Source organism: Mercenaria mercenaria, chromosome 15 (genome assembly GCF_021730395.1).
Source record: "Mercenaria mercenaria strain notata chromosome 15, MADL_Memer_1, whole genome shotgun sequence".
NCBI lineage: Eukaryota > Metazoa > Mollusca > Bivalvia > Venerida > Veneridae > Mercenaria > Mercenaria mercenaria.
Window position 1 is genome coordinate 49,729,070 of NC_069375.1, and position 12,381 is coordinate 49,741,450.

The following is a 12,381-nucleotide window of genomic DNA, read 5'->3' on the forward strand; positions in this document are numbered from 1 at the left end:
CCACAGCTGTCAAATTAATATAATGATATTTGTTTTTGTCGAGCTATGCGAAAAATTTAAATAAATCAATCTCCTAAAAATAAGCCATTCTGACGAATGAATTAATGTTTTGAAACATTCTAAAAGACACATTTATGTTTGTTTACTGAAGAAAATAACAGAAGTGCAGTAAACAGCCAAGCAATCAGTACATTTCTTTGGTAATATAAATACCCTAATGATGTTACACAATGTCTAGACAGCTAGTCTCTGTACTCATTCTTCTAAGAAACTTGCCTGCCATTTTAGGATAAAGCTAATTTACTGGAAGAAAATGGCATACTTTGCCGGCACTAAATTACTATTTTTATGAATCAGGGGTTAGGGAATGATGTATTCATTTAAAAGGATTTGTAAGGATGGTCTTATTGTTCAAAGTTTCAAATTACCATCCGAGTCTGACGGGCAACTGTCACAAGATGGTCATAATAGCTATTGATCACTCTAAGAACTATACATGTAATGGCAATTGGAAGTAAACCATCTACATAGCTGTTGGAAATGCACTAAAATTACTGGGTTGTTACAGAATCTAAACTTAGAAAAATTCTAAATATTAAAACATTTAAATATTACGTGTCTGTCTATAGTCCATTTTAATTGACCTGGCGGGGCGTGGTTTCGCGACGGTCCACTGCATTATTGTGCAGGATATGTATTATATTCGACAACCTGATTTCTTATTCACTGGCCATCTACCTTACAGTGTAACCATCGTAGCTCTACCTATTTTGCTCGATTTTTGAGATTACCATTAATATTTGCATAAGCCAGAGATTAACTCCGCAAGGCCAGGTCAAATAAAACACATTATAGATATACTGACAACATTATACTTGGTTGTTAGTATTCCAGACAGGTACTTTAGCTACAATCTGAGTGTTACAATTGTGAGATGAGATGTTCTAATGTTTCAAATATGTCAGTAAATATAATGAGTAATGTTTCCTTTGTGACATCTGTAATTTCACTGACTTTGTTCATTAACATATCAACATATTGTTTTAAACTAATAATAGTTCAGACATTTATGAGCTGTTTGTCTCTATAGCATCCATACTATAATCATATTCCCTACAAATCCAGATAATACCGACATATATAAAAATGACCATATTTAAACATGTTATCGTACTGTTTTCCTTTTTTCATGCTTATACCTGTTCGGGCAGTCTCAGATGCACAGATAGACAAATTGTATTGACAAAGGGAAATGCAAACAGACAGATGGACAGACATTTTAAAGTACTCACCAGTAATATATCCTGGACCAGGATCAGCATTCCTGTCATATGGATCAGTGCTTTTGGACTGCAATGGTTCCCTATGTCCATCATTCATTTCCACAATTTCTGCTGTATCTTTAGTTGCCATAGTATCCAAAAATTGCAATATTAAATGCTTATGAAAAATCTAAAAATCTCTCCTGAGTTCAGGGAACACCTGTCTCTGAGTGAATGCTATCAACAATTGAATAGATTATAATTATTCCCTATGAACCTCACTGATTACACAGATAAAAATTAATAACTATCCAACCTCTTACATCATTTCATAGGAACTGTTCACTGTTGTAGATACCCACAACTTTTATCCTGAAACTTTATAAAGAAGCCTTACATAAAGCTGGTTCTGAAATGCAAGACAAAATAATAGATTAGTCTCAAAACACCTTCTAATACACTGTTAGCAACTACTCCAAGACAAATGCAATTATTACAGCCACTTGTTTCTATTTGCTGTGTGCCTCACCGTGAAGTTAACACTTAATTCATTCTGGTGATTATAGCACCAACAAGGATTATAAATTAATATTGGTTGCCACTGTGATGATCACTTTATTTAGTTACAATGTTGTGTAACAATCATAACTATAACTTAATTCTGGGTGCTGTGCCACTTAATATGGAAAGACTATTATTTCATTCTGATCGCCCTCCCATTCACCATAGTGAAAATTGCATCATTCTTTGTGGTTTCACTAAACACATTGATTATAAGGCATTTTGGTAGCAGAATTGCTCATCATAGTAGCAATTAACACTTCATTCTGGTGGCAGCATTGCTCATCATAGTGATTATCACTTCATTTTGGTTGCAAGATTGTTCACTACAGCAATTATCGCTCCATTTTGACTACAGAACTACTCACCATAGTGATGATCACTTTATTTTGTTCACAAAGTGATAATTACTTCAATTTGTATGCAGTGTTGCTAAATGCTATAGTGATGATCACTTTATTTTGTTCACAAAGTGATAATTACTTCAATTTGTATGCAGTGTTGCTAAATGCTATAGTGATGATCACTTTATTTTGTTCACAAAGTGATAATTACTTCAATTTGTATGCAGTGTTGCTAAATGCTATAGTGATGATCACTTTATTTTGTTCACAAAGTGATAATTACTTCAATTTGGGCAGTGTTGCTAAATGCTATAGTGATTATCACTATATCCCCATAGTAGCACTAGCTAGAATGGTTATCACTACATCCAGGTTGCTGAGCTGTTAAACACCAAGATTCACAATTATCTCAACATTCTGGTAGCTGAGCTGTTAAGCTTGGTGATAATGACTTCATCTTTCTAGCTGAGCAGCTAACCTGAGTGATTCTCATCACATCTGTTCCTTAGACCTTTAACTGCACAAATTATCTCAACATCCTGGTAAGTGAGCTGTTAACATGGCTTATTATTTCTATATCCTGGTAGCTAAGCTGTTAACTTGACTTATTATTTCTACATCCTGGTAGTTAAGCTGTTAACTTGGCTTATTATTTCTACATCCTGGTAGCTAAGCTGTTAACTTGGCTTATTATTTCTACATCCTGGTAGCTAAGCTGTTAACTTGGCTTATTATTTCTACATCCTGGTAATTAAGCTGTTAACTTGGCTTATTATTTCTACATCCTGGTAGCTAATCTGTTAACTTGACTTATTATTTCTACATCCTGGTAGCTAAGCTGTTAACTTGGCTTATTATTTCTACATCCTGGTAGCTAAGCTGTTAACTTGGCTTATTATTTCTACATCCTGGTAGCTAAGCTGTTAACTTGGCTTATTATTTCTACATCCTTGTAACTAATCTGTTAACTTGACTTATTATTTCTACATCCTGGTAGCTAAGCTGTTAACTTGGCTTATTATTTCTACATCCCGTAAACTTAAAGCTGTTAACTTGGCTTATTTTTTCTACATCCTTGTAGCTAAGCTGTTCACTTGGGTTATTATTTCTTTCTCCCGATACCTTAGCTGTTAACTTGGGCTATAATTTCCACATCCTAATAGCTGAGCTGTTATCTTTGCTTATCATTTCTACATCCTAGTAGCCAAGCTGTTAACTTGGGTTGAACTTCCACATTCTAGTAGCTGAGCTGTTAACTTGGGTTATTATTTTTACATCCTGGTAGTTAAGCTGTTATCTTGGGTTATTATTTCTACATTCTGGTAGCTGAGCTGTTAACTTTGGTCATTATTTCTACATCCTGGTAGCTGAACTGTTAACTTGGGCTATTTCTTCATCCTGGTAGCCAAGCTGTTAACATGGGTTATTATTTCTTTCTTCCGATACCTTAGCTGTTAACTTAGGTTATAATTTCGACATCCTAATAGCTGAGCTGTTAACTTGGGTTATAATTTCCACATCCTAGTAGCTGAGCTGTAAATTTTGGTTATTATTTTACATCCTGGTAGCTAAGCAATTATCTTGGGTTATTATTTCTACATTCTGGTAACTTAGCTGTTAACTTGGGTTATTATTTCTACATCCTGGTAGCTAAGCTGTTAACTTGGCTTGTTATTTCTTTCTTCTGATAACTTAGCTGTTAACTTGGGCTATAATTTCCACATCCTAGTAGCTTAGCTGTTAACTTGGGTTATTATTTCTACATCCTGGTAGCCAAGCTGTTAAGTTGGGTTAAACTTCCACATCCTAGTAGTTGAGCTGTAAACTTGGGTTATTATTTTTACATCCTGGTAGCTAAGCTGTTATCTTGGGTTATAATTTCTACATTCTGGTAGCTGAGCTGTTAACTTTGGTCATTATTTCTACATCCTGGTAGCTGAACTGTTAACTTGGGCTATTTCTTCATCCTGGTAGCCAAGCTGTTAACTTGGGTTATTATTTCTTTCTTCCGATACCTTAGCTGTTAACTTAGGTTATAATTTCGACATCCTAATAGCTGAGCTGTTAACTTGGGTTATAATTTCCACATCCTAGTAGCTGAGCTGTAAATTTGGGTTATTTTACATCCTGGTAGCTAAGCAATTATCTTGGGTTATTATTTCTACATTCTGGTAACTTAGCTGTTAACTTGGGTTATTATTTTTACATCCTGGTAGCTAAGCTGTTAACTTGGCTTATTATTTCTTTCTTCTGATACCTTAGCTGTTAACTTGGGTTATAATTTCCACATCCTAATAGCTGAGCTGTTAACTTGGCTTATTATATCTACATCCCGGTAGCTAAGCTGTTAACTTGGGTTAAAATTTCCACATCCTAGTAGCTGAGTTGTTAACTTGGGTTATTATTTCTACATCCTGGTAGCTAAGCTGTTATCTTGGGTTATTATTTCTACATTCTGGTTGCTGAGCTGTTAACTTTGGTCATTATTTCTACATCCTGGTAGCTGAACTGTTAACTTGGGCTATTTCTACATTCTGCTAACTCTACATTCTGGGTTATTATTTAAACATCCTGGTACCTTAGCTGTTAACATGAGTTATTTATTTCTACATCCTGGTAGTTGAACTATAACTTTGGTTATTTTTTCTATATCCTGGTAGCTGAATTGTTAACTTGAGCTATTTCTACAGTCTGGTAACTTAGCTGTTAACTTGGGTTATTATTTAAACATCCTGGTACCTTAGGCGTAAAAAAAAAATATGTATGTTTCCGGTGACCCGACCGACCCTAATTTTAGCCCCCGACCCTAAACTTTTTTTCGGACGAAAATTTGCAGGTACGAAAAAATTATATGCTCTCATTTAGGAACATCGGATCGATGTACATTCACCGGGCTTTTTGAACAAGTCCACCCGCCGACAGGCAGTTTCTTGTGAAGGATCGAGTCAAAGAATATTTATTTTTATAGCTCTTTGGACGAGTGGACTTCGCTGTATACTCGACCGATCGGGCGAGTGGTTTTAACGTCGTACCTTTACCAAATTCAGAAATTATATCATGAAAAAATACCTGGATTGACTGGAATTAACCCGCGAATCATAAGGATATCAAAACGTCATGCGGGTAATTTTCCATTCCACGAGCACGTGCGACCTATCGTAATATCTAATCTCGCCGTTACTTTTGTTTATCGACACGAACACAAAAAAGGCGCGTGGTGCATTCATTTTTAATATAATCGCTTCAAATTTTCAACACCGCTTAAGAAGTAATACAGTTTAAATTCTATAATAATTTTAATAAGACATTGACAAAAATGTAGGCAAAATTCTATAAAAACGGCCGAATTTTCATGTAATCACTTGTAACATTTCAAACAGCGCGATCTTAATTACTTATTTCTTTCTTAAAGTAAATAAATGATACATAATATGGTCATAAAATTCAGACTTTTGAACAGAAAGTATAAAAAACAGAATTAAAAAGTCTTAAATAATGAACAAGAGATCACAGAGTGATCTTGGCGCCCACCAATGTGCCATTTTGGAGTGTTCCAAATTTCAAGACTTACTGACTAGCTCAAGGTCAAATTTCATTTCCGTACACAACACTGTGCATGTGGTCCAAATTCGAAAGCTGTAGCTTGAGAAATGTGAAAGTAGGTCACTAGATCAATCTTAAGGTCAAAGTTTAATTTGGTACACAAACTATGCAAATGGTCCAAATTTGAAGGCTTAGCTTGAGAAATGTGTAAGTAGGTCACTAGGTCAAAATCAAGGGTCAAATTTCACTTCAGAACACAAATCTATGCATGTGGTCCAAATCTGAAGCCTGTACCTTCAAAAATGTGAAAGTAGGTCAATGTCAAGGTCAAAGTTTGTTTCGGTACACAATCCTAGCATGTGGTCTAAATTTTGAAGCATGTAGCTACAGAAATGTGAAAGAGGTCTCTAGGTCAATCTAAGGTCAAAGTTCATTTCGTACACAAAACTATGCATGTGGTCCGAATTTGAAGGCTGTAGCTTGAGAAATGTGAAAGTAGTCACTAGGTCAAATCAAGGTCAAATTTTATTTTCAGAATACAGAACTATGCATGTGTCCAAATTTGAAGCTTGTACCTTCAAACTGTGAAAGTAGGTCACTAGGTCAATGTAAAGGTCAAAGTTTGTTTCTGTACATAAAACCATGTATGTGGTCCAAATTTGAAGGCTGTAGCTTGAGAAATGAGAAAGTAGGTCACTGGGTCAAAATCAAGGTCAAATTTCATTTCGGAACACAAAACTATGCATGTGGTCCAAATTTGAAGACTGTACCTTCAAAAATGTGAAAGTAGGTCACTAGGTCAAAATCATGTCAAATTTCATTTTGAAACACGGAACTATGCATATGGTCCAAATTTGATACCTGTACCTTCAAAATGTGAAAGTAGGTCACTAGGTCAAAATCAAGGTCAAAGTTTTTTCAAGTGCACAAAACTATGCATGTGGTCCAAATTTGAAGGCTGTAGCTACAGAAATGTGAAAGTAGGTCACTAGTCAAAATCAAGGTCAACTCATGTCAAGGTTCATCTTGCCACTCAAAAATATACATTTCCAAATTGAATGTTGTAGTTATTGACAAGAAGATTTAAAAGCTTTTCCCTATATAATCTATATGAACCATGTGACCCCCAGGGCGGGGCCATATTGACCCTAGGGGGATAATTCGAACAAACTTGGTAGAGAACCACTAGATGATGCTACATTACAAGATCAAAGCCCTAGGCTTTGTGGTTTGGACAAGAAGATTTCAAAGTTTTTCCTATATAAGTCTATGTAAACCATATGACCCCCAGAGTGGGGCCATATTTGACCCTAGGGTATAATTTGAATAATCTTAGTTGAAGACCACTAGATGATGTCACATACAAAATATCAAAGCCCTAGGCCCTGTAGTTTTGGACAGAGGTTTTTCAAAGTTTTTCCCTATACAAGTCTATATAAATCATGTGACCCCCAGGGCGGGCCATATTTGACCCCAGAGAAATAATTTGAATCATCTTGGTAGAGGACCACTAGATAATGCTTCATACCAAATATCAAAGCCCTAGGCTCTGTGGTTTTGGACAAGAAGGTTTTCAAAGTTTTTCCCTATATAAATCTATGTAAATTATAGAAATAAACAAAGGGCCATAACTCACTCATAAATTGTTGAACCAGTCGGATTTTCAGGGGGACACAACTAGGGTACCAATACATCATTCTGACAAAGTTTGGTCAAAATCCCCCCAGTAGTTTCTGAGGAGATGCGATAACAAGAAATTGTTAACGGACGGACGGACGGACGGAATGACGGACGGACGGACCACGGACGCAGAGTGATTTTAATAGCCCACCATCTGATGATGGTGGGCTAAAAAGCTGCAGCAATTTAAATACATGGATTAAAACGATTTTTCACAAACAGATTTCTGTTAGCGCGGCAGAATAGGTTACGTGACCTCGTGAATGTAAATAGAAATGTGGCTTTAGAATAACGCAGTATGATGTTGTTGCGGTTTTTAATTAAGTTTTAAATGAATCTTTTAGTACAAGTACTATTTTTGACACGACACTTTGTAAGATATTCTTCCCTAACACTAATGTAAATTCTTTGAGGGCAAACAGGTCACAGAGGTCATTCGTGATGTTGTACATTCGCTTTTAAAAAAAATAAAGAAGAAACTTTTTTATTGATTTCTTCTCAACAATTTAAAGAAGCGAGGCGGTACGATCAAACAGTGATGTTTCACATGGCGCGAAAACATGACGTAATGCCATGACAATCTCGGGCAACTATACCGCTTTGATCTTCTCTTCAGATGCCATGATACCGACACACTTCTGTTAGCTCTTTGGACGGTTTTTAATTAATGATGAAAACAAGGCCAGTTACTTAGCTTAAAAACTGAATAATTTCCGATAATTGTTTTTTTTCCGCTTTCACAAAGGGTGTGTGGATGATGATAATTATATCCATATTTTGGGGACACTTTTCAAAATGATTATTTTCGGGAAATAAGTCTTGAGAAAATGAAAATAACTAAATATTTATGCTGTCCTAATAGTTTAGGAAATACAGGAGGGGATAGACTTAATTATTATTACTATCGCTGCAGTTATTTTTGGAGCAACTGGCTGGTGCTGCTGACAAAATACAGGAAAGAAAATAAAAATGTCTCTGTAAAAAGGAAGTTTAAGAGAACAAATATGCCACCTTAAAAAGGAATGTAGGTACAAGAGAATAGTATTTGTCTACTGAGTGTTACATTTGAAATTTACTTATTGTATAATACTCCTTTCATAAAAGTGACAATATTAAACATGTCAGTTATAAGGGCAAGTGACTGTTCACTAAGGGCAAGCAGATTTTAGTGGTTAGTAGTCCTGCAGGGCAGGTGGTGTGGAAAAAAAATTACACCCCTGCCTTGACATAAAAAATCATGAGTTTAAGCTAGGCTTGAACCAATGGAAACCCAAAGGTGCATCTGTTGAAATATTCTGACGGCATGTATTTAAAAATTTGACTAAAAGCCAAAGGGTATATAAAAAGCAGTGTATTTAAAGTGTATAGCATCTGCCATCTAGTAAAGATATAATTATATCGTATTGGTAAGACAATAGGCAAAAGCAAAGACAAGGGAATTCCACTACTGTAAAGATGTGTATTCTAAAAAAAAAAAAAAAGGAAAAAAAAAAAATCGACCTACCTACCCTATTTTTTTCTGGCATGTCACAGGAAACATATATATTTTTTTTTTTGGCCTTAGCAGTTAACATGAGTGATTTATTTCTACATCCTGGTAGCTGAGCTGTAAACCAAGAGACTCATAGCTGCTGATAAGACTTATAACCAATTGATCATGGCTGCCAAGATAAAAATAACCACTTAATCATAGTTGCTGAGACTCTTACAGCTGCTCACCATAATGAACACTACTTCATCATAGTAGCTCAGATACTCATAGATGCTCATCAACCTGTTCATAGTAGCTAATGTAGTGAGAACTCATAGAAGCTCATCACAATGATTGCCACTTGTTCAAGGTAGCTACCACACTCTTCAGAATGATTGCCACTAGTTAATGGCTGCTAAGACATTCATCAGAATGATTACCACTTGTTCACAGTAGCTAAGACCCTCACAGACGCTCATCAGAATGATTGCCACTAGTTAATGGTTGCTAAGACATTCATCAGAATGATTACCACTTGTTAATGGTAGCTAAGACACTCATAGATGCTCATCAGAATGAATGCCACTTGTTCATGGTAGCTAAGACACTCATAGATGCTCCTCAGAAGGGTAGCCACTAGTTCATAATAGCTAAGACACTCATAGATGCTCATAAGAATGATTGCCATTTGTTCATGGAAGCTAAGGCACTCATAGGTGCTCATCAGAATGATTGCCACTTGTTTATGGTAGCTAAGGCACTCATATATGAGCTACTTGTTCATGCTTGCTACAGCACTCGAGGATGCTCATAAGAATGATTGCCACTTGTTCATGGTAGCTAAGACACTCCTAGATGCTCATCAGAATGATTGTCACTTGTTCATAGCAGTTATGACACTCATAGATGCTCATCAGAATAATTGCCACTAGTTCATAATAGCTAAGACACTCATAGATACTCATAAAAATGATTGCCATTTGTTCTTGGAAGCTAAGGCACTCATAGGTGCTCATCAGAATGATTGCCACTTGTTCATGGTAGCTAAGGCCCTCATATATGCTCATCAGAATGAAAGTCACTTGTTCATGGTAGCTAAGGCACTCATATATGCTCATCAAAATGATTGTCACTTGTTCATGCTTGCTACAGCACTCAAGGATGCTCATAAGAATGACTGCCACTTGTTAATAGTAGCTATGACACTTATAGATGCTCATAAGATGATTGCCATTTGTTCATGGAAGCTAAGGCACTCATAGGTGCTCATCAGAATGATTGTCACTTGTTCATGGTAGCTAAGGCACTCATATATGCTCACCAGAATGACAGCCACTTGTTCATGCTTGCTTCAGCACTCAAGGATGCTCATCAGTATGACTGCCACTTGTTCATGGTAGCTAAGGCACTCATATAATAATTATGCTCATAAGAAAGTTGCCACTTGTTAATAGCAACTAAGACACTTACAGATGCTCATAAGAATGATTGCCATTTGTTCATGGAAGCTAAGGCATTCATAGGTGCTCATCAGAATGATTGCCACTTGTTCATGGTAGCTAAGGCACTCATATATGCTCACCAGAATGACAGAAAATTGTTCGTGCTTGCTACAGCACTCAAGGTTGCTCATAAGAATGATTACCACTTGTTCATGGTAGCTAAGACACCCATAGATGCTCATCAGAATAGTTGTCACCTGTTCATAGCAGTTAACACACACATAGATGCTCACCAGAATAATTGCCACTAGTTCATAATAGCTAAAACACTCATAGATGCTCATAAAAATGATTGTCATTTGTTAATGGAAGCTAAGACACTCACAGATGCTCATCAGAATGAATGCCACTTGTTCATAGCAGCTAAGACACTCATAGATGTTCATCAGAATATGATTGCCACTAGTTAATGGTTGTTACGACATTCATCAGAATGATTACAACTTGTTAATGGTAGCTAAGACACTCATCAGAATGAATGCCACTTATTCATGGTAGCTAAGACACTCATAGATGCTCCTCAGAATGGTAGCCACTAGTGCATAATAGCTAAGACACTCATAGCTGCTTATAAGAATGATTGCCATTTGTTCATGGAAGCTAAGGCACTCATAGGTGCTCATCAGAATGATTGCCACTTGTTTATGGTAGCTAAGGCACTCATATATGAGCTACTTGTTCATGCTTGCTACAGCACTCAAGGATGCTCATAAGAATGATTGCCACTTGTTCATGGTAGCTAAGACACTCCTAGATGCTCATCAGAATGATTGTCACTTGTTCATAGCAGTTATGACACTCATAGATGCTCATCAGAATAATTGCCACTAGTTCATAATAGCTAAGACACTCATAGATGCTCGTAAGAATGATTGCCATTTGTTCATGGAAGATAAGGCACTCATAGTTGCAAATCAGAATGACAGCCACTTGTTCATGGTTGCTACCGCACTCAAGGATGCTCATCAGAATGGCTGTCACTTGTTCATGCTAGCTAAGACACTCATAGATGCTCATCAAAATGATTCCCACTCGTTCATAGTAGCTAAGACACTCATAGATGCTCATCAGAATGAATGACAATCAATCATGGTAGCTTACACACTCAAAGATGCTCATCAGAATGAATGACAATCAATCATGTTAGCTTACACACTCAAAGACGCTCATCAGAATGAATGACAAACAATCATGGTAACATCTTTTTACCAAAATTGTTATCATTGAGCTGAATCGCTCACCAGTGGCTATCATTACACCACTGCTGCTATCTTTATATATCCAAGCTATCCAAGCTAGTTTAAAACAAAAATCTTCTGCAGAGATAAATTCACTCAGACAATTGCCCTTAATGGATTGTTATGACAATATTACCTCCTTTGAGCATTTTGACAGTCAAGTTTCTTTACTGTGGCTATAACAACAAGAGATCACAGAGTGATCTTGGCGCCCACCAATGTGCCATTTTTGAGTGTTCCAAATTTCAAGAATTATTGGCTAGCTCAAGGTCAAATTTCATTTCCGTACACAACACTGTGCATGTGGTCCAAATTCGAAAGCTGCAGCTTGAGAAATGTGAAAGTAGGTCACTAGATCAAGTTCAAGGACAAAGTTCTTTGTACACAAAACTATGCATGTGCATCAAGTTTGAAGGCTGTAGTTTGAGAAATTTGAAAGTAGGTCACTACGTCAATCTTAAGGTCAAAGTTTATTTCGGTACACAAAACTATGCAAGTGGTCCAAATTTGAAGGCTGTAGCTTGAGAAATGTGAAAGTAGGTCACTAAGTCAAAATCAAGGTTAAATTACACTTCAGAACACAAATCTATGCATGTGGTCTAAATTTAAAGTCTGTACCTTCAAAATTGTGAATGTAGGTCACTAGGTCAATGTCAAGGTCAAAGTTTGTTTTGGTACACAATCCTATGCATGTGGTCTAAATTTGAAGCCTGTAGCTACAGAAATGTGAAAGTAGGTCACTAGGTCAATCTTGAGGTCAAAGTTCATTTCGGTACACAA

General features: G+C 36.4%; 2 protein-coding genes across 2 annotated transcripts in view; one reads left to right on the plus strand and one right to left on the minus strand.

Annotated features, from left to right (window-relative positions):
* Positions 1-12,381, minus strand: part of LOC123554212 (band 7 protein AGAP004871-like) — a 128,051-nt gene that overhangs the window by 106,363 nt on the left and 9,307 nt on the right. The window contains exon 2 of the mRNA XM_053524234.1: positions 1,293-1,671. Coding sequence (XP_053380209.1) covers positions 1,293-1,413 — 121 coding nt within the window. The 5' untranslated portion in view covers positions 1,414-1,671. The remainder of the gene's footprint in view (positions 1-1,292; positions 1,672-12,381) is intronic.
* The window catches only part of LOC128548781 (activating signal cointegrator 1 complex subunit 2 homolog), a 40,519-nt gene continuing 38,806 nt past the window's right edge, over positions 10,669-12,381 (plus strand). Inside the window, exon 1 of the mRNA XM_053524235.1 lies at positions 10,669-10,768. Within this exon, the coding sequence (XP_053380210.1) occupies positions 10,669-10,768 (100 nt within the window). The remainder of the gene's footprint in view (positions 10,769-12,381) is intronic.